General features: G+C 35.4%; 1 protein-coding gene across 4 annotated transcripts in view; it reads right to left on the reverse strand.

Moving 5' to 3' along the window:
• Positions 1–21,795, reverse strand: part of LOC148952321 (protein FAM13B) — a 77,946-nt gene that overhangs the window by 18,510 nt on the left and 37,641 nt on the right. For 3 of the 4 annotated variants that reach the window (XM_089089763.1, XM_089089761.1, XM_089089762.1), the window contains exons 6-7: positions 21,407–21,621; positions 20,633–20,779 (exon numbers count right to left, since the gene is read on the reverse strand). In XM_089089763.1, coding sequence (XP_088945889.1) covers positions 20,633–20,779; positions 21,407–21,621 — 362 coding nt within the window. The remainder of the gene's footprint in view (positions 1–20,632; positions 20,780–21,406; positions 21,622–21,795) is intronic. The other variant, XM_089089764.1, reaches the window with a different exon arrangement.

Genomic DNA, 21,795 nt, shown 5'->3' on the forward strand with positions numbered 1-21,795 from the left:
TTGGTAAGACAAGGAAGGAATCATCCCTTAACAAAGCAAGAAAATTTTGCATATGTCTATTTAACTAAAGTTAATGTTCTTCCCTAATAAAATTAAATAAAAAAAACAAGTTTTTTTTAACTGAAAGTAAGGTACGACGTTAAAAATTAAAACGAACAGAAATTATTCCGTATATGAAAGGGGCTGTGCCCTCCTCAACGCCTAACTCTACGCTAAAGTTTTTTATTGTTTAAAAAAAAATAGAGTTGTGAGAAAGTCAAACTTTAGCGTAAAGAGCGAGGCGTTGAGGAGGGCACAGCCCCTTTCATATACGGAATAATTTCTGTTCGTTCGTTTTAAGTTTTAACGTCGTTCCTCACTTTCAGTTAAAAAAACTTGTTTTTTTTATTTAATTTTTGAACGTTTTTGAATTAATGCAGGTTTTGATTTTGGCTCACCGTACATGAATAGTTAAAACAAAATTTGCATATTAAATTTACTTCTATTTGGCTAAATGGCTTTCTCGAAAGTTCTTTAATTTTATTTATGAACGTTTTTATTTGTAATAAATATATGTAACTTACGAATTAACTTACGTTACGAACTTTTACATTCATTGATTTTTAATGCGTATATTAGGGGGGTCGCCCCCTAGTCAATACCTTGCTCTTTAAGCTAAAGTTCGAGTTTTGTTCCAATTCTTTAAAAATGACCCCTTAATCACAAAGGCCGTTAATTAGAATAAATAGCTCTTATGAAAGTACTAAAAAATCTTTGGCTTAAAGAGCGAGGTATTGACTAGGGGGTGAACCCAATCACATACTTTATACTTTCTGTTCGCTTTAAGTTTTAATGTTACTCTTTACTTTCAGTTGAAAAACTTGTTTTTTTAAATTTAATTTCTGATGTTTTTCTTTAATAATGCTGGGAAATCCGGCGCCCCCTTCATAGCAATGTCCCTTCCCCCATGAAAACTTCCTTCATGGAAAGATCCTCCCATACAAGGGCTGTTATTAGTAGACTAAGAGATTCCATTTATGGGGCGCCCCTGTACAAACAGTTTTTTTTTCTGTTAATTAGTTGAATAGGACATGGTTGAACAAATCATCAAACCTACTTGATCTAATGAAGTGGAACAGAAGCTCACAAAACTGAAAAGATAAATGTAATAATTAACAATTATTGGACAGGGTCAATATGCTCTTCATCTTTGGTATTATTTGATTCATTGACTGTTTGATCAATGACAGTAACGTTTGATAGATTTTTTTTTACGTGAAATACTCTAGTTTCTTTTCTTAGTTTTGAAAACATTTTGGAATAAAATAACTTTCTTTTGGAGTGGGGGGGCAAAAAGGTGGTATGGGGTGAAAATTTTGTCTGCGAGAGGCAGTTGTCCCCACTGTCCCATAGGAAATTACGCTCCTCAACCCAGCCCCTTGCCACTTACTGGCAGGGGCGAATCCAGGGAGAGGGTGCGCGTGCCAACCCATATTCTTCTTCTTCTTCTTGCATGAGGGATTCAGTAGCACGAGGATTCAGTTGCATGGGAGTTCAGTTGTACAGGGTTTCGGTTATACAGGGGTTCACTTACATGGAGCGATTCAGTTGAACTAGGGGGGGATTTGCGATGTGGAGGAGAGGGGATGATAGTGTACTGTATAATACAGAAGTGATATTTTGGAGCGTATTGTCAATTTAACGAGAATGCTTCACTATAAATAAGGCTATCGTGTTTTACCGAACTTTCTAGGGCGGGGGCAACTATTTAGTTTAAATAATTCTAGGAGGAATTGAGTTTTATGGATGGTATGGAAAAAATGCTACTTGTTAAATATTCGGGTAAACATACGACTGCTTGAGAGTTCAGTTAAAGGAGAGTACAGTTACACGGAGGTTTAGTTAAATGGGGTCAAGTTGCATGGGGGTTCAGTAGCACGAGGGGTTCAGTTGCATGGGGGAGTTCAGAAGCTTGGGATTCAGTTACATGAGGGGGGGTTGTTACCTGATTCTTTTATTCTAACTTAACTTGTAGGAATAGGACTTCATTCCATTGGCTAAATCCGTTTATTCATCTATAATGGTGAACAAAAAGACTATTAATTCTCCGTATTCTTCTTCTTCTTCTTGCATGAGGGATTCAGTAGCACGAGGATTCAGTTGCATGGGAGTTGAGTTGTACAGGGTTTCGATTATACAGGGGTTCACTTACATGGAGCGATTCAGTTGAACTAGGGGGGGGATTTGCGATTTGGAGGAGATGGGATGATAGTGTACTGTATAATACAGAAGTGATATTTTGGAGCGTATTGTCAATTTAACGAGAATGCTTCACTATAAATAAGGCTATCGTGTTTTACTGAACTTTCTAGGGCAGGGGTAACTATTTAGTTTAAATAATTCTAGGAGGAATTGAGTTTTATGGATGGTATGGAAAAAATGCTACTTGTTAAATATTCGGGTAAACATATGACTAAGAAATCTATGATTTGGGATGTGTGGGTTGCTATTTTTTTACTTTTCTGAGCTGGATTTCTTAGCCTTTCATAGGTGTGTATGATATTTTCTTGATATAACATAGCAGTGACTACATCAGATGGTTTTGTAGTGCAGTGAGTCGTTACTAGTAGTAGTGTTTTAGTTTTTTTTTCAATCCATTAATACTATATATTAAATGCATTCATATATTTTCTTGATAAAACATAGCCGTGACTACATCCGATGGTTTTGTAGTGCAGTGAATTGTTACTAGTAGTAGTATTTTCACGTTTTTTTTTGCAAGCCATTAATAATATACCTTAAGTTCTTTAATATATTTTATTGATAAAAAATATTAGTTACTACATAATATTGTTTTTTTTTTATGTGAGTTTTTAATATTATTATCACTTTCGTTTTTTTTTTTGCAGTCCATTAATAATATACCTTAAATGCATTCAGATATTTTCTTGATAAAACATAACCATGACGAAATCAGATTGTTTTGCATTGCAGTGAGTTGTTACTATTAGTATTATTTTAGTTTTTTTTGCAAGAAATTCATACTATACGTTAAATGCATTCTGATATTTTCTTGATCAAACAAAACCGTGACTACATCAGAGGGTTTTTTGTTGCTGCGAGTCGTTACTAGTAGTAGAAATTTCGTGTTTTTTGCAAGACATTCATAATATACTTTAAATGCATTCAGATATTTTCTTGATAAAACATAGACGTGACTACATCAGATGGTTTTGTGATGCAGTGAGTTATTACTAGTAGTAGAACTTTCACGGTTTTTCCAAGTCATTCATACTATACCTTAAATGCATTCAAATATATTCTTGATCAAACATAGTCGTGATCACATCAGATGGTTTTGTAGTGCAGTGAGTTGTTACTAGTATTAGTATTTTCATGTTTTTTGAAAGCCATTCATACTATACCTTAAAAACATTCAGATATTTTCTTAATCAATCATAGTTGTGATCACATCAGATGGTTTTTTAGTGCAGTGAGTTGTTAGTAGTAGTAATATTTTCATGTTTTTTGCAAGAAATTCAAACTATACCTTAAATGCATTCAGATATTTTCTTGACCAAAAATAGCTGTGAATACATCAGATGGTTTTTTGATTCAGTGAGTTGTTACTAGTAGTAGCACTTTCGTGTTTTTTTTTGCAAGCCATTCATACTATACCTTAAATGCATTCAGATATTTTATTGATAAAACATAGCCTTGACTACATCAGATGGTTTTGTAGTGCAGTGAGCTGTTACTAGTATTAGTATTTTCGTTTTTTTTGCAAGACATTCGTACTATACCTTAAATGCATTCAGATATTTTCTTGATAAAACATAGTCGTTACTAAATCATATGGTTTTGTGATGGATTTGTAGTGCAGTGAGTTGTTACTATTAGAAGTATTTTCGTGTTTTTTGCAAGCAATTCATACTATACCTTAAATGCATTCAGATATTTTCTTGATTCATTCTTATACCTAGATGTTCTATAAGTTAACATTTCTATCCCATATATGATGCATGTAAATCCTTTTCTTACATATCCGATGTTTTAGTAGACATTCTAGACGTTCGATTTGCTAGCGTACTCTTAAAATAATGAACACATAACAATGTAAAGTATAATATATTTTTTAAATGAAATAATGTCATGTAGAATTGAACAACTTTCGACATTTTGAATCTATTCCATAAAAGGCTTCACCATGAACTCTCTTGATAGTATAGCTATTGTCTTCTCTTAGTTCGTAATCAGTAGAATAATCATTATTCCATTTTGACTCAAACACTATTTTAATAGATGTGTCATCAACAGGATCAATATGCTTTTCATCTTTGGTATTTTTTGTATTCATTGACTGTTTGATCAATGGCAGTAACGTTTGCTGGTACTTTGTTATTCATCGATTCATCTTTATATTCCTTAGTGATATTTTCTGCCAATGACCTTTTTATTTTTCTAGAAATTTCACTGTCTATTATCACACTATTTTTACACAGGTAACAGTTCCGGCACGTAGACAGGATATGGTTTATGAAATTAGTAGAAGAGTAGGCCTTTCTTTTCGTCTTTGCTTTCATTTGAATGCTAATACCCGAAAGCTGACGATATGGTTTAACACTGGGTAACATGTTACCACAAGCACTAGCAAGAAGATACTCCTCTTTATCAACTATTGTTTTTATGTTGGCATTCTCTTTGAGTGCAATCATCTCCGGAGATCTCAATCTCGCATATCCACCATCATAAGAGTTGAATTTTTTTGGTACTCCAAAGAAATTCAATTCCTTACTGTCATGACAACGCACGCATACGTATCCGATAGTACTACCACCTGTACTTATTTCATATTTTAAATACTTCTCCTTGTCAGCATTCAGTCTACAATAACACTATCATGTGAACACACTTTCCTAAAATGCTTCATTTTCACTTTTTTAGAGATATTAGTTATGTGTTAATCGTTCCACTGTGTAAGAAATACTGATTTAATATATGCAATAAACTAGGTAGTGTCGATAACCGGTCATAGAGCAATAGTGGGAAAGCCACATCGTGTCTCAGGGACAAGCATAGAGTACAATTCATTCAAGAAATTGTGAAAATATTTGTAAGCAAGTAATAAACACGTTTTGAAACTACATGCTATTTGCATGCCTTTCCTTGGTACCTTTTTAAAAATGAGCGGGGATCCCCCACTGGGTCCTGCACAGTGCAACCAGTGAGCAGTACGAAAACTTGAAACCAGTCCAAAAAAGTGGGGAGGCCTCACTGAGTCCTACACATTAAACATTGTTATCACTAAAAAAGCTCCACGTTTTCAGCCCGCCTGGTTTCTTAGTGACCAATTAGGAGAGACATGCCTGAAATCGTGAATTAGAATATTTAATTAGCTGATTTGGGTTTTCAGACACCATAGCTAGTTGAAACTCTACATAAATATCTTCATTTTTAACCTTATTGTGTATAGTTTAAATAATTCTAGGAGGATGAAGTATTTTTCTACTTAACAACTACATTAATAGCTTCCAAGATGACAGGACAGTATGACACAGAATTTATCAGTTACCGAGAGTTCAATAACTCCCCTCGCAATGACTTCCAAGGGTTTTATGACTCCTCCCCACAATGAATTCAGATGGTTTTAAGACTCATCTCACTAGTCATAACTCCATTCAACCTTGAGCGAAGTTATAAAAGTTTGATGAAGTATTTCTCTGCTTAACAACTACATAAATAGCCTCCAAGATGATAGGACTGTTTGACACCGAATTTATCAGTTTGAAAAAATCATCTTGCGGTGTTATATTCGAATGTGCTTTTTTATTATTGTCTATGGATCTCGAAGAAATTGACTGTTATCATTGGTTAGTGAACTATAATCTGTTTGAGTATGATAAAAGCTTGTGGAGTACTACATTACATTATATAAACAGACTGGGATTCTATGATAGAGTGATTACACCACTTAATAATACTGGTCAGGAACTGAGAAATGTCCAGGAGGAAGTCAGTGAAATTTGCAGCTTTTTCGGAGTTGAAGCGCTCTACGTAAAGGGCAATGTACCTACAGATAAAGTTTTAATTCAAAAGTGTGACCCTAGGATTCCATTTTTCAATCTAGAAGAGTTTAAGTGTCCTAAATTTGAAGGGGGCTATCACCGTCCTGAAGACGAGGTTAGGTTCTTCGCACAGTGGATACCTAAGAACATACCTGATCGGGATAAATCCATAAGACATGTTAAAAACTATCCTATATCATGGGACCATCGTTTGTGGATGTTTAAGAGTGAACTCTAAGTACTATTTTTATGTAAACATTTGTTGTTGTTTTTTTTTTTCAAAAAAAATAATCTGTTAATACATTTAAGCAATAAATATCTTTAAGCTTAACCCCTTCATGTTCTTTAGAATAGTTCTATTCCCCACTGGTTCCTACACATTGCAAAAAGTGAGCAGTACGAAAACTCCACGTTTTCAACAAAACTGTTTTTTTAGTGACCAATCAGGAGAGATATGCACAGTCGACAAAGCTTTATTTCATTTTTTTATGGTTAAGTTCGACGTGGTTCAGGGCTCGCCCGTAACCCCTCGGTTGTGGTTGTTTAAGAGTGAACTCTAAGTACTCTTTTTAAGTAAACATTTGTTGTTGTTGTTTTTTTTTTCTCAAAAAAAAATCTGTTAATACATTTAAGCAATAAATATCTTTAAGCTTAACCCCTTCATGTTCTTTAGTATAGTTCTATTCCCCACTGGTTCCTACACATTGCAAAACGTGAGCAGTACGAAAACTCCATGTTTTCAACAAGACTTTGTTCTTAGTTAACACTCAGTAGAGATATGCACAGTCTAAATAGCTTTATTTCATTTTTTTATGGTTCATTTAGACGAGGTTTCGTGCGCACACGTAACCCAGCGGGTGTTGTTGGTTAAGAGTGAACTCTAATTAATCTTTTTATTTAAACATTTGTTGTTTTTTTTTTTCTCAAAAAAAAAAATCTGTTAATACATTTAAGCGATAAATATCTTTAAGCTTAACCCCTTCATGTTCTTTGGAATAGTTCTATTCACAACAGGGTCCTACACATTGCAAACAGTGAGCAGTACGAAAACTCCACGTTTTCAACAAAACTGGGTTTTTAGGGACCAATCAGGAGAGATATGCAACGTCGACATAGCTTTATTTCATTTTTTTAAGGTTCATTTAGACGTGGTTACGTGCGCGCACGTAACCCAACGTTTGCGGATGTTTAAGAGTGAACTCTAAGTACTATTTTTATGTAAACATTTGTTGGTGTTGTTTTTTTTCTCAAAAAAAAATCTGTTAATACATTTTAGCAATAAATATCCTTAAGCTTAACCCCATCATGTTCTTTAGAATAGTTCTATTCCCCACTGGTTCCTACACATTGCAAAACGTGAGCAGTACGAAAACTCCACGTTTTCAACCAGACTGGTTTTTTAGGCACCAATCCGGAGAGATAAGCAAAGTCGACATAGCTTTAGTTCACTTTTCTAACGTTCATTTAGACGAGGTTACGGGCGCGCCCGAAACCTCGACTAAATGAACCTTAAAAAAATGAAATAAAGCTATGTCGACTTTGCATATCTCTCCTGATTGGTCCCTAAAAAACCAGTTTTGTTGAAAACGAGGAGTTTTCGTACTGCTCACTTTTTGTAATGTGTAGGAACCAGTGGGGAATATAACTATTCTAAAGAACATGAAGTGGTTAAGCTTAAATATATTTATTGATTAAATTTATTAAAAGATTTTTTTTTTAGAAAAAAAAACAAAAACAACAAATTTTTACATAAAAATAGTAATTATATTTCACTCTTAAACAACCACAAACGAGGGGTTACGTGCGCGCCCGTACCCACGTCTAAATGAACCTTAAAAAAAATTAAATAAAGATAAGTCGACTGTGCATATCTCTCCGGATTGGTCCCTAAACAACCAGCCTTGTTGAAAACGAGGAGTTTTCGTACTGCTCCCGTTTTGTACTGTGTAGGAACCAGTGGGGAATAGAACTATTCTAAAGAACATGAAGGGGTTAAGCTTAAAGATATTTATTGCTTAAATGTATTAACAGATTATTTTTTTTGAGAAAAAAAAACAACAACAACAAATGTTTACATAAAAATAGTAATTAGAGTTCACTCTTAAACATCCACAAACGATGGTCCCATGATATAGGATAGTTTTTAACATGTCTTATGGATTTATCCCGATCAGGTATGTTATTAGGTATCCACTGTGCGAAGAACCTAACCTCGTCTTCAGGACGGTGATAGCCCCCTTCAAATTTAGGACACTTAAACTCTTCTAGATTGAAAAGTGGAATCCTAGGGTCACACTTTTGAATTAAAACTTTATCTGTAGGTACATTGCCCTTTACGTAGAGCGCTTCAACTCCGAAAAATCTGCAAATTTCACTGACTTCCTCCTGGACATTTCTCAGTTCCTGACCAGTATTATTAAGTGGTGTAATCACTCTATCATAGAATCCCAGTCTGTTTATATAATGTAATGTAGTACTCCACAAGCTTTTATCATACTCAAACAGATTATAGTTCACTAACCAATGATAACAGTCAATTTCTTCTAGATCCATAGACAATAATAAAAAAGCACATTCGAATAGAACACCGCAAGATGATTTTTTCAAACTGATAAATTCGGTGTCAAACAGTCCTATCATCTTGGAGGCTATTAATGTAGTTGTTAAGCAGAGAAATACTTCATCAAACTTTTATACCTTCACTCAAGGTTGAATGGAGTTATGACTAGTGAGATGAGTCTTAAAACCATCTGAAGTCAGTGTGGGGAGGAGTCATAAAACCCTTGGAAGTCATTGCGGGGGGAGTTATTGAACTCTCGGTAACTGATAAATTCTGTGTCATACTGTCCTATCATCTTGGAAGTTATTAATGTAGTTGTTAAGTAGAAAAATACTTCATCCTCCTAGAATTATTTAAACTATACGCAATAAGGTTAAAAATGAAGATATTTATTTAGAGTTTCAACTAGCTATGATGTCTAAAAACCCAAAACAGCTAATTAAATATTCTAATTCATGATTTCAGGCATGTCTCTCCTGATTGGTCCCTAAAAAACCAGTCTTGTTGAAAACGTGGAGTTTTCTTACTGCTCACTTTTTGCAATGTGTAGGAATCAGTGGGGAATCCCCGCTCGTTTGGAAAGGTTTCAAGTTTTTCGTACTGCTCACTTTTTGCAATGTGTAGGAACCAGTGGGGGATCCCCGCTCATTTTTGGAAAGGTGCCAAGGAAAGGCATGCAAATAGCATGTAGTTTCAAAACGTGTTTATTACTTGCTTACAAATATTTTCACAATTTCTTGAATGAATTGTACTCTATGCTTGTCCCAGAGACACGATGTGGCTTTCCCACTATTGCTCTATGGCCGGTTATCGACACTACCTACTTTATTGCATGTATTAAATCAGTATTTCTTACACCGTGGAACGATAAACACATAACTAATATCTATAAAAAAGTGAAGATGAAGCATTTTAAGAAAGTGTGTTCACATGTTAGTGTTATTGTAGCATTGAATGCTGACAAGGAGAAGTATTTAAACTATGAAATAAATACAAGTGGTAGTACTATCGGATACGTATGCGTGCGTTGTCATGACAGTAAGGAATTGAATTTCTTTGGAATACCAAAAAAATTCAACTCTTATGATGGTGGATATGCGAGATTAAGATCTCCGGAGATGATTACACTCAAAGAGAATGCCAACATAAAAATAATAGTTGATAAAGAGGGGCATCTTCTTGCTAGTGCTTGTGGTAACATGTTACCCAGTGTTAAACCATATCGTCAGCTTTCGGGTATTAGCATTCAAACGAAAGCAAAGACGAAAAGAAAGGCCTACTCTTCTACTAATATCATAAACCATATCCTGTCTACGTGCCGGAACTGTTACCTGTGTAAAAATAGTGTGATAATAGACAGTGAAATTCCTAGAAAAATAAAAAGGGCATTGGCAGAAAATATCCCTAAGGAATATAAAGATGAATCGATGAAAAACAAAGTACCAGCAAACGTTACTGCCATTGATCAAACAGTCAATGAATAATACCAAAGACGAACAGCATATTGACCCTGTCGATGACACACATATTAAAATAATGTATGAGTCAAAATGGAATAATGATTATTCTACTGATTACGAACTAAGAGAAGACAATAGCTATACTATTAAGAGAGTTCATGGTGAAGCATTTTATGGAACAGATTCAAAATGTCCAAAGTTGTTCAATTCTAAATGACATTATTTCATTAAAAATATATTATACCTTACATTGTTATGTGTTCATTATTTTTAGAGTACGCTAGCAGATCGAACGTTTAGAATGTCTATTAAAACATCGGATATGTAAGAAAAGGATTTACATACATCATATATTGGATAGATAGGTTAACATAGAGAAAATCTAGGTATAAGAATGAATCAAGAAAATATCTGAATGCATTTAAGGTATAGTATGAATTGCTTGCAAAAAACACGAAAATACTTCTAATAGTAACAACTCACTGCACAACAACAGCATCACAAAAAAAAATGATGTAGTCACGACTATTTTTTATCAAGAATATATCTTAATGCATTTAATGTATAGTACGAATTGCTTGCAAAAAACACGAAAATACTACTAGTAGTAACAGCTCACTGCACTACAAAACCATCTGATGTAGTCACGGCTATGTTTTATCAAGAAAATATCTGAATGCATTTAAGGTATAGTATGAATGGCTTGCAAAAAAAAACACGAAAGTGCTAATACTAGTAACAACTCACTGCATCACAAAACCATATGATTTAGTAACGGCTATGTTTGGTAAAGAAAATATCTGAATACATTTAAGGTATAGTGTGAATGGCTTGCAAAAAACAATAAAATACTACTACTAGTAACAACTCACTGAACTACAAAACCATCTGATGTGATCACTACTAAGATTTATAAATAAAATATCTGAATGCTTTTAAGGTATAGTATGAATGGCTTGCAAAAAACACGAAAATACTACTACTAGTAACAACTCACTGCACTACAAAACCATCTGATGTGATCACTACTATGTTTTATCAAGAATATATTTGAATGCATTTAAGGTATAGTAGGAATGACTTGGAAAAACCGCGAAATTGCTACTACTAGTAACAACTCACTGCATCAAAAAACCATCTGATGTAGTCACGGCTATGTTTCATCAAGAAAATATCTGAATGCATTTAAGGTATAGTATGAATTGCTTGCAAAAAACACGAAAATATTAATACTAATAACAACTCACTGCACTACAAAACCATATGATGTATTCAAGGCTATGTTTTATCTAGAAAATACATGAATTCATTTAAGGTATAGTATGAATGTTTTGCAAAAAACACGAAATTGCTACTACTAGTAACGACTCGCTGCATCAAAAAACCATCTGATGTATTAACGGCTTTTTTTTATAAAGAAAATATCAGAATGCATTTAAGGTATAGTATGAATTGCTTGCAAAAAACACGAAAATACTACTACTAGTAACAACTCACTGCACTGCAAAAACATCTGATGTCGTCATGGCTATGTTTTATCAATAAAATATCTTAATGAATTTGAGGTATAGTATTAATGGATTGCAAAAAAAAAAAACGAAAGTGCTAATACTAGTAACAACTCGCTGCATCACAAAACAATCTGATTTAGTCACGGCTATGTTTTATCAAGAAAATATCAGAATGCACTTAAGGTATAGTATGAATGGCTTGCAAAAAAAAACGTGAAAATACTACTACTAGTAACAATTCACTGCACTACAAAACCATCGGATGTAGTCACGGCTATGTTTTATCAATAAAATATCTTAATGCATTTAATATATATTATGAATGGCTTGAAAAAAACACTAAAATACTACTACTAGTAACGACTCACAGCACTACAAAACCATCTGATGTAGTCACTGCTATGTTATATCAAGAAAATATCATACACACCTATGAAAGGCTAAGAAATCCAGCTCAGAAAAGTAAAAAAATAGCAACCCACACATCCCAAATCATAGATTTCTTAGTCATATGTTTACCCGAATATTTAACAAGTAGCATTTTTTCCATACCATCCATAAAACTCAAGTCCTCCTAGAATTATTTAAACTAAATAGTTACCCCTGCCCTAGAAAGTTCGGTAAAACACGATAGCCTTATTTATAGTGAAGCATTCTCGTTAAATTGACAATACGCTCCAAAATATCACTTCTGTATTATACAGTACACTATCATCCCATCTCCTCCACATCGCAAATCCCCCCCTAGTTCAACTGGATCATTCCCTGTCAGGGAGCCAATGTCGAACCGAAACTCTGTACAACTGACGTCCCCTTCAACTGAATCATCGTGCTACTGAATCCCACATGAACGAAGATGATGAAGAATAAGGAAACTTAATAGTCTTTTTGTTCAACATTATAGATGAATAAACGGATTTAGCCAATGGAATGAAGTCCTATTCCTACAAGTTAAGTTAGAATAAAAGAATCAGGTAACAACCCCCCCCCTCATGTAACTGAATCCCAAGCTTCTGAACTCCCCCATGCAACTGAACCCCTCGTGCTACTGAACCCCCATGCAACTTGACCCCATTTAACTAAACCTCCGTGTAACTGTACTCTCCTTTAACTGAAGTCTCAAGCAGTCGTATGTTTACCCGAATATTTAACAAGTAGCATTTTTTCCATATCATCCATAAAACTCAATTCCTCCTAGAATTATTTAAACTAAATAGTTACCCCTGCCCTAGAAAGTTCGGTAAAACACGATAGCCTTATTTATAGTGAAGTATTCTCGTTAAATTGACAATACGCTCCAAATTATCACTTCTGTATTATACAGTACACTATCATCCCATCTCCTCCAAATCGCAAATCCCCCCCTAGTTCAACTGAATCGCTCCATGTAAGTGAACCCCTGTATAACCGAAACCCTGTACAACTGAACTCCCATGCAACTGAATCCTCGTGCTACTGAATCCCTCATGCAAGAAGAAGAAGAAGAATATGGGTTGGCACGCGCACCCTCTCCCTGGATTCGCCCCTGCCAGTCAGTGGCAAGGGGCTGGGCTGAGGAGCGTAATTTCCTATGGGACAGAGGGGACAACTGCCTCTCTCAGACCAAATTTTCACCCCAGACCTCCTTTCGCCCCCCCCCCCAACTGAAATTTAGTTTATTCCAAAATGTTTTCAAAACTAAGAAAAGAAACTAGAGTATTTCACCTAAAAAAAATCTATCAAACGTGACTGTCATTGTTCAAACAGTCAATGAATCATATAATACCAAAGGTGAAAAGCATATTGACCCTGTCCAATAATTGTTAATTATTACATTTATCTATTCAGATTGGTGAGCTTCTGTTCCACTTCATTAGATCAAGTAGGTTTGATGATTTGTTCAACCATGTCCTATTCAACTAATTAACAGAAAAAAAAACTGTTTGGTACGGGGGCGCCCCAGAAATGGAATCTCTTAGTCTACTGTTATTGACGCTAGTAGTGTCTAGAATTAATTTAAAGCTGAGATATGGGAAGGGTAACTATCTTCCCGATGGTTACGACGTTGACGAACTCCAGGAGTAGCACGTGAGTGAAAATTTCCAAGAACAGTAGTATATGAGACTGGGGAGTTTAGTATTAGACAATACAAAAGATGGGTGGAATTATTTTATGAAAGTATTTACGAAGTAACAGAAAATGTCTTAGGGAGGAAAGTTAGAAACACAGCTAGGAATATTAGCATACACCCATTAAGCTTGACAGAGGAGAGATGGGGTTTTACAAGACGTTACTGAGTTGTAAATCCTATGAGAACAAAAGAAAAAGTAAAAGAATTAGAGAATAAATCAAAGTTTGAATTAAGAACATGTGGAACGGAGGCAATGGGTTAAATTGCCGATTATCTGGAAGATGCAGCAAGTCGATATAATAGCAAGATATTGTATTGACACATTAAGATGTTGACAGGAAGCAGTTACTCTGGACTTGTCCCAGTTAAAGAGGAACAGGGCCTCAATTAATGATAGAGAAAGTATTAAAGAGGGATGGGATGGTTCTCCAAGACGATTCAAAGGGCCTCTCCTCCTTCTTAATTTCTCGAACTAGCTAGAGCCTAGTTCCAGGACAAATTTAGTTCTGACTGTAAAACGTTGTAAACTGTTTTCACATATCGTGTTACAGTTGAAGCTAGCTCGACTCAACTCAAGACCTTAGAAGGGAAGGCCATCGAAACCACTTTTTTGTTCATGAGGGCTCAAATTCGAAACAAGCTCTTATTCGAAACCACACTGCCGTCAACTTTGAGCAACAACATATTTGAACAACGATAATTGTATACATGCATCTTTTGTCCTTTACACTGCCATAATGAGCCTTTTGTTTACATCTATAGAAATTCGAGGATATAAAAAATGTTGTAAATTCTTGGGTAATTTAATGTCACTTTTAAAAAATCTACTTTTGTCGTAAAATTAAGTGCAAGGCTATAGTTTACTGGGATTTACAGCCGGATAGTATGCGCACTTTAAAGCATAAATTAGTTTCTGATTTCACAATGTCATTGCAAATTTCCTGATTTGGCACACCCTTCGATGTGGAAAATTTAATTAGAACATAAAAATTCTAAAGAAAATACGTTGATTAGGCAGTCGCAACGTGCCGAAGGATAAACAGTCAAAAATTATCCAGGGCAAAGAAATTTTGTCTTAGGTAAATATAAAATCAGAGAAGGAATGACAAAGAAGAAAAAAAAACAGGAAATCCGAAAAACTTAGCAGAAATCCATGGGCAGCACGTTTTTTTTTTTTAGGGAACTAGGACCCAACCCATTAAATTCACTAAGATCCAAGCATACCAAAAGAAAGTATGAATGGATTATCTAGACACTTCATAAGCTTTATTATGTAGCTCAAGTCCCCAAGCGCTGTTTCAGGGATAGTTCCGACCCCGATCCCTGATAAGCTGCCACCGACGCAAAGGTCAAGCTTAAGCATTTCAAACCAAAGAAAAGGCGAAGAGGCAAGTGAAACTGCAGCTATTAAAATAATGGGGAACATTATGGCTTGTGTTCTTTGAAGTCTAAACAGAACTGAATTGTTCCGAATCGGATAATACAAACCATTAATTAGAAAAATGGCGAATTTTACGTGAAAACAGGATATCTAACTGCCTTCTAATGAAATGAAAAATAAACCCAGCCTTGATTATAATCAAGCAGCACATGGAAAAGAACTAGTAAGGAGCTTGGTCCAAAAATAATAAAAACACAAAAAACCGGAATTTTGATTACAACAAATACATCAAAGATATTACCTTTTTTGCTGATTCCAGATATATAAAATTTCTTAACTTTTATGTTACCTATCTGAAGCTAGGAGCCTGAGAAAATTTACCTGACTTTTGAAAAGGGGGGAGAAATCCCGAAAAAGTCTAAGAAATTTAATGAAAATAGCACAATCGGATTCGACGCATCAAAGAACCACCCTTTTGAAGTTTTTAGCTCCCATCTGCAAACAAATGGATTTATTCTGTCATTTTGATGTATCTATTGGTATCAAAATTGGTAAGATCAAAATGCGTGTTTAGTTTTTCTCCTAGGGATGATCGTATCAATCCAGTAGTCCTAGAAGATCGGATAGGGCTAGTTCAAATGGAAAGTAAAAGTTACAGAGCCCTATTCAAGGGACTAAAAAGATTGGAGGGTAACTAGCCCCCTCCTCACGCCCCTCTTTCCCCATAGTCATCCAATCAACATCTTGAGATAACCATTTTGTTCAGCATAGTTGAAAGATTAAAAGACTATATGCCTCTGGTAGTCATTTGGTTCTCTGATGACATAACCTCCCGACAGCCCCTAGGAAAAGAACTGTATGTTATGAAACTTGTCAGTAAAAAAACAAATATAATGTGTCAGCTGTTTATATAATATTTGTTATTAGGAAGTATACATGCATTTTTTTGGGGGGGGGGAGGGGGATTTTCTGCAGAGGGGATTTTTCACGGGAAGAATTTTCCATGGGGAGAGAAGTTTCCGGGGGGTGAGTTTTCCGGGGGAAATTTTACACGGGAGGAATTTGCCATAATTTCAATAAGAAATTATTTGTATGTTTCTTACTTTCTCTTTGGCAACTCGAATTTACGTGTAGGCCTAGATATCCCGGCGGGAGGGGGGGGGGGTAGCAGGTAGAAATTTTCTCGAGAATTTTTCTGCGGGGGGGGGGGGGTCCACGGAAAAACCTTCAATGGGAGAATCTTCCACGGGATAAAAGTTCCAATGCGGGGGGGGGGGGGTGTAAAAATTTTCACGGATGGGGATTTTTGGCATGATTTGAAAAATGATCAAATAAGAAAACAAGTCTTTTTTTCCAAATGAGACTAGGTTACGGATAATTTTCCAGGCGGAATTGTCCACAGAAGATTTTACGGAAGGAATTTTAGCGAGTATCGAATTATTCGCGCGGAAATTTCCGGGGGGGGGGGATTTTTGCTGGAGGAATTTACAATGGAGAATCTTTTCGTAGGAGGGGGGATTTTCCATGGAATGAGAGGCGAATTTCCAGGCATTATTTGAAAAACGATCCACAATTAAATATAAAACAAGTTTTTTCAACTGAAAGTAAGGAGCATCATTAAAACTAAAAACAAACATAAATTATTTCGTATATGAGGGGGGCCAACCCCTCCTCAATACCTCGGTCTTTACGCTAAAGTCTGATTCTCCCAATTCTTTAAGGACGACTTCTGAAACCCAAGGACCGGTTAATCAGAATAAGAAGCTTTTTCAAAGTAAAAAAAAAAAATTAGCATGAAGAGCGAGGTATTGTGGAGGGGGAATTACACCTCATATAAGGAATAATTTCCGTCCGATAGTTTTATTGTTCCTCCTTACTTTCGGTGGAAAAAACTTTTTATATATATTTAATTTAAGATAAGAAAGATAGATCGATGATTCATTAGCGCAATGAAGACTGTTTACAAGCTGGATACTAACAATAACACGTGATAAATAGAGCAAGGCAAACATCAAACCAAACATTAGACTTATTATACACTTTAGTGTATTTAAAAAAGAATTCATAGAAGCATATCTACTTGGATATATAGTTACTACTTACTAGAAAACACACTAGGAAGAATAAACAATCTTTTGAAGGGGGGGGGGGAGGTCAACAATTCGATTTAATTTTCACGGAATCGTTTACATTTACAAACTTATACAATATTTTCTTGAACAATATTTTAACTAAGAAGAAGCTTCTCAGCAAAACTTTTGAGGTAGTGCTTTCAAAAACTTAAATATTCGAGAACTTTTATCTCTGATTATTATTCCATGATAAGAGGAATTACCCCCCCCCCCTCTTAAATTTAGCTCTATTGTCGATTTAATTGTGTAATTTTGCCGTTATTTCGGTCCCCAGTCGCCCCCCCCCCCCAAAAAAAAATGTTGTTCAGAGCTTGAAGGTTTTTTTCTTTTAGAGAAAAGATCGCCGAACATCACCCGAATTTCATAAAAGTGATCTTTGGGACTATAAATTGGGACTACTGTAGTCGTATATAGAATGGCATTACACCAATAATTTTCACCCTCTTCGGGCTAATTGGCTCCATAGGAGCAAGAAAACTTTCTCCAATGAGTTCCAATGAAAGAATTACTCCTCCCTCGAAGTAAGGAGCAAAACCAGGCTAAAAATACAACCCCTAGCTGCACCTGATTAGCACAGGAGCAGAATCTGTAGGGATTTTCTGTCGTATCCTATATGTTGTAAAATATTCAAATTCTAAGTTATTTGATTTCCACTTAGCCTCATAGCTTGTAGAGCTTAGATAAGAGATCCGAATAAAGGACATACAACTAAAAGCCAACGCCTACTTTCCCAGAAATCTTAGAAAACCCGTTTAACTTCCCCATTGTGTGCCAGAGATAGAGATATTCAGTCATAAGAAAAGTTGCATCATCAGAAATTTTTTTCACTTTTTAAGTTCAGGAAACGGCGGTCCCTAAAAATATTCTACAATACCTGCTCAAAAAACGTTAAAAATAAGCTGAAAGGAATAATAATTGGAGCAATTTGGCCGCTTTGGAAGTCCCTTGTGATGCCACCCACTTTAATTGACAATTCTCAACAGCTTTCAATGACAGCTAGTCCCCTGGGAGAATTTGCTAATGGCCCCTTTGTTTGGAATTTAACGCCCTAAAAGGTCATCTTATCCCGTCCATTAGGACTTGACTTTTATTTACATAACAAACAAAAATATAAACTACTACAGTTATATATCACTACTCCAGGGAAAGAAAAAATTTTTATACACTTTTTTAGCTTGTGTGGCCAAACTATTTATAATTGATTGGGTGGTCTATCCTAAACTTGTAGAGCTTGGACAAAAGACCCAAGTAACCGACAGAAAACTAAAAGCCGACACCTATTTTCCCAGAAATTCAGAAAAACTGTTGAACCTCTCCCGTTTTGTGCTGTATATACAGATATTCAGTTTCAATGAAACTTACATAATTAGAAAATTTTAATTATGAATTTCAGTTAAACGTTTTCAGTTTAAGTGAATTTCAGTTCATTTTTTATTTCAGCAAAGGGCCGTATTATGAAAATACTCTAGCATAACTGATAGAAAAATGCTAACAATCAGCTTGAAGAGAACGTCATTTAAACAATTTGGCAGCTTTTTGAGTTCCCTGTAGTACAAAGCACTTTGATTTGGAGACCTTGCAGACAAAGGGGACGTAAAACCTAGTTTCAATAAAATTTTATGGTCTTGATCATAGCCTTTTCAACCAAATTTCATAGTGAAACCACAGATTATCAATACCTCTCGACGGTGGCTAGTCACCTCGGGAAATTTGCCAATGGGCCCTTTGTCTTTGAGACGGTCAGCCGACCTCGAGGCTCGAAAAACGATTTTAAGGTATCGAATACCCCTATGGGTAGAACTAAATTAAAAATCGACATATTTTTGTAGCATCTTTGTTTACGTGTTGGACATAAAAGTAACCAGTCGTGTCTCAAGCTACTTTCTATTTGCATATTTCAGTATGAAACTTTCAAGAAAACTTGAGTAACCTATGCAAATTATTGAAATGGACATTGCACACACCACCATTTTTTCCTTGTGAAATAAACGTCCAACTAAAAGATACAGCACCTTTTTCTTTTTTTTTGTCATCGGTGTAACAATCACTTCAGTGCCTTTGTAGAAGGTACTGGGTAGTTTATTTTACATCTTTGTAGACAAAAAAGAAACATTGCGACTACTAAGCCAAAGTAATGCTATTGAAACAAGGGATAAATACTACTGAGATTATAAGTTAGTCCTTTATCTCAGTTAATTTCAAACTGCTGGGCCACCTGTGGCTAAGGTAGCCTACCTGCTAATGGGATATTACTTGCTAAAGGTTTTATTTATTTTGTTACAAGTCAAAATAAAGTTTGGGAAACATCTTGTACAACCACTAGATTCTATTCTTAGATCAATAAAATTTTAACAGATGTTAAAAAAGATTTGTTATGTTGTAGCTAGTAGTTTGCGCACGAGCTATACACATGAAAAAAATTTAATCAGGAATAGGAAACTACCACCAATAGGAATAGGAAATAACTAATAAGAAATGCTTATGCCAGCACAATCACCTGTCTAAAGGATCCTTCAGTCAGTATAAGATTTCCTTATGATAACTGAAGTTCATGACGCAAGGTCTTGGGGCATAGACCCCCTTTCCCAACCTTATACGTATAAACTTTCACTATACGTGGCCCGTGCCACAAAGTGAGCAAAATTTTGCAAGTGAGGGGCCCATCAAATTTGAATGAATCAAACTTGGGTTCTGAAGGTCTGATGTATTGACTCTGAAGTCGTATCTTTGTCTATCAATCACCTAACAAAAGGAACTTTGAAAAAAAAAATTACAAATAGGGTGGAAAATTAACGGTGGTGGCAATCCTACATAGCACTGTAAGTAAACTAGTTATGCTTAAAGGTGTCCTGATGGACGTAATTTACATGCACGAGGACTTTCCCCTCATATTATCATATGATAAAATGATCATATATTATCATATTATCAGGATTAAGCAACGCCTCAAAGCCTCGATGAACTCTTCAAGTTCGAAATTTGCATAGGTTCAAAAGTAAGGGGCTGTTACAATTTTCCTTATAAGTTCTAATATGCATTAGTATAATTCTCCCTTTTCTACATTTTAGAACTTGATTCCCCCTCTCGCTCCACAATTATTAACTCTGCCCCCCCCCCCAAAAAAAAAACAACAACAATCCCACATGGATGCTTGAATACAATGCCCTATGTTTGAAGCTTAGCATTCTTATAACAAAACGAGAGTTAGCAATTATCAATTAAGACTTAATAATTCAACAGTGAGTAAAGCGTCCCAACGTTAAACTCCGTTTCCATTATTAGCACCATCTCATCAATTACCTTTTTTTACTAACTTTTCTCTAAGACTATAACTAGAGAAGTCGTGAAAAACAAAAACTAAGAAAGTGAAAGCATCTCCCTCTTTATTAGCAAAAATTGGCAGGAAAGCAGTACACGTAGAAGCCGCGGTTTACCTAGCTATTTCCTCTTCAAGAGTTTTGATCCTTTCATTTTCTGACCTGTTACGTAATGTTGCTGTAGCAGGTGAAACAGTGAAACGCCTAATTTTATAATGTTGATTCTTCGGTGAGTAACCGCTTCCCATTGGCTCAGGACGTAACCTATAGAATTAAAATCAATGAGATTTGAAACTAGTCTGGGAACAAAGGAAGGAACTTGGGAATTGAATTTTGATATTTCTCAACAGCCAACTGTTCACCAGAGCAGACATGCATAAGTTTCCTTTAGTAGCCTCTTCCCTTTAACGTGTTTCTTTTCTAGTTTTTAATGTTTTTCCTCTTTATGGTTGTTTTCGATGATTTAATTTATTTTTGTTGACTTGAAATGCCAATTCAGTCAATTGCAACTTGTAATAGTCACTTCTAAAGTATGGACTGTTTTATTTTAATGATGGGATACATTTAAACTCAGAAGTGGCAAAGGACACACGTTCCAAGAGTAACATTACTGGCTGTGTTACGTAAATATTAAGTAGTGTTTATACATGGGCGCAATAACATGTCGGTAAACAAGTTGCAGAATTAGGTACAGATTGCAAATACAAAAAAAGTACACATCTGAAAAGACTATGTGCTTCCACGGGCTCTTAAAAATTAAACAATATTGCTTTTTCCCCCCTCGCATGGTCAACTTTACCATTGTGACTGAAGTTTCGTACTTGCATGCTAGAGGACATGAATAATTGAATATATTTACATCTATATATAAGCAAAGAAAACAAGACTTACCTAGGACTAAATGAACTAGGGACTGGCATATCTCCTGGAATAGGCTCAGCACTTTTAGAAACCAACGGTTCTTCAGCTTCAGATGTAGAGAAGAGTGCGCTGAAGTCAAGCTTTTGAGTCGACTTTGGGATTGGTATTGCAGCGGCTGGTTGGGCTTCAGCATGGCTTTGTAAATTGGAATTATCAGCTTTATGACGCTGGGAGTTAGAGCCACTCTGCAAAGAAATATCTTGAGTTCCAAGATAACAACTGAAGGAGCCTCGTGCAAGAGGTTAGGTTACAAGCGCACCAAATATGCTATGGCTGGTAGAAAAACGCGCTGCTTTTTTTTCAAAAAAATGGTCATATCTTGAGATTTTCAAACATCCGTGATGATTGCCAAAAACCAT

The sequence above is a fragment of the Artemia sp. Qi Xiang Cuo genome, chromosome 5 (genome assembly GCF_049724085.1).
Source record: "Artemia sp. Qi Xiang Cuo chromosome 5, ASM4972408v1, whole genome shotgun sequence".
Lineage (NCBI taxonomy): Eukaryota > Metazoa > Arthropoda > Branchiopoda > Anostraca > Artemiidae > Artemia > Artemia sp. Qi Xiang Cuo.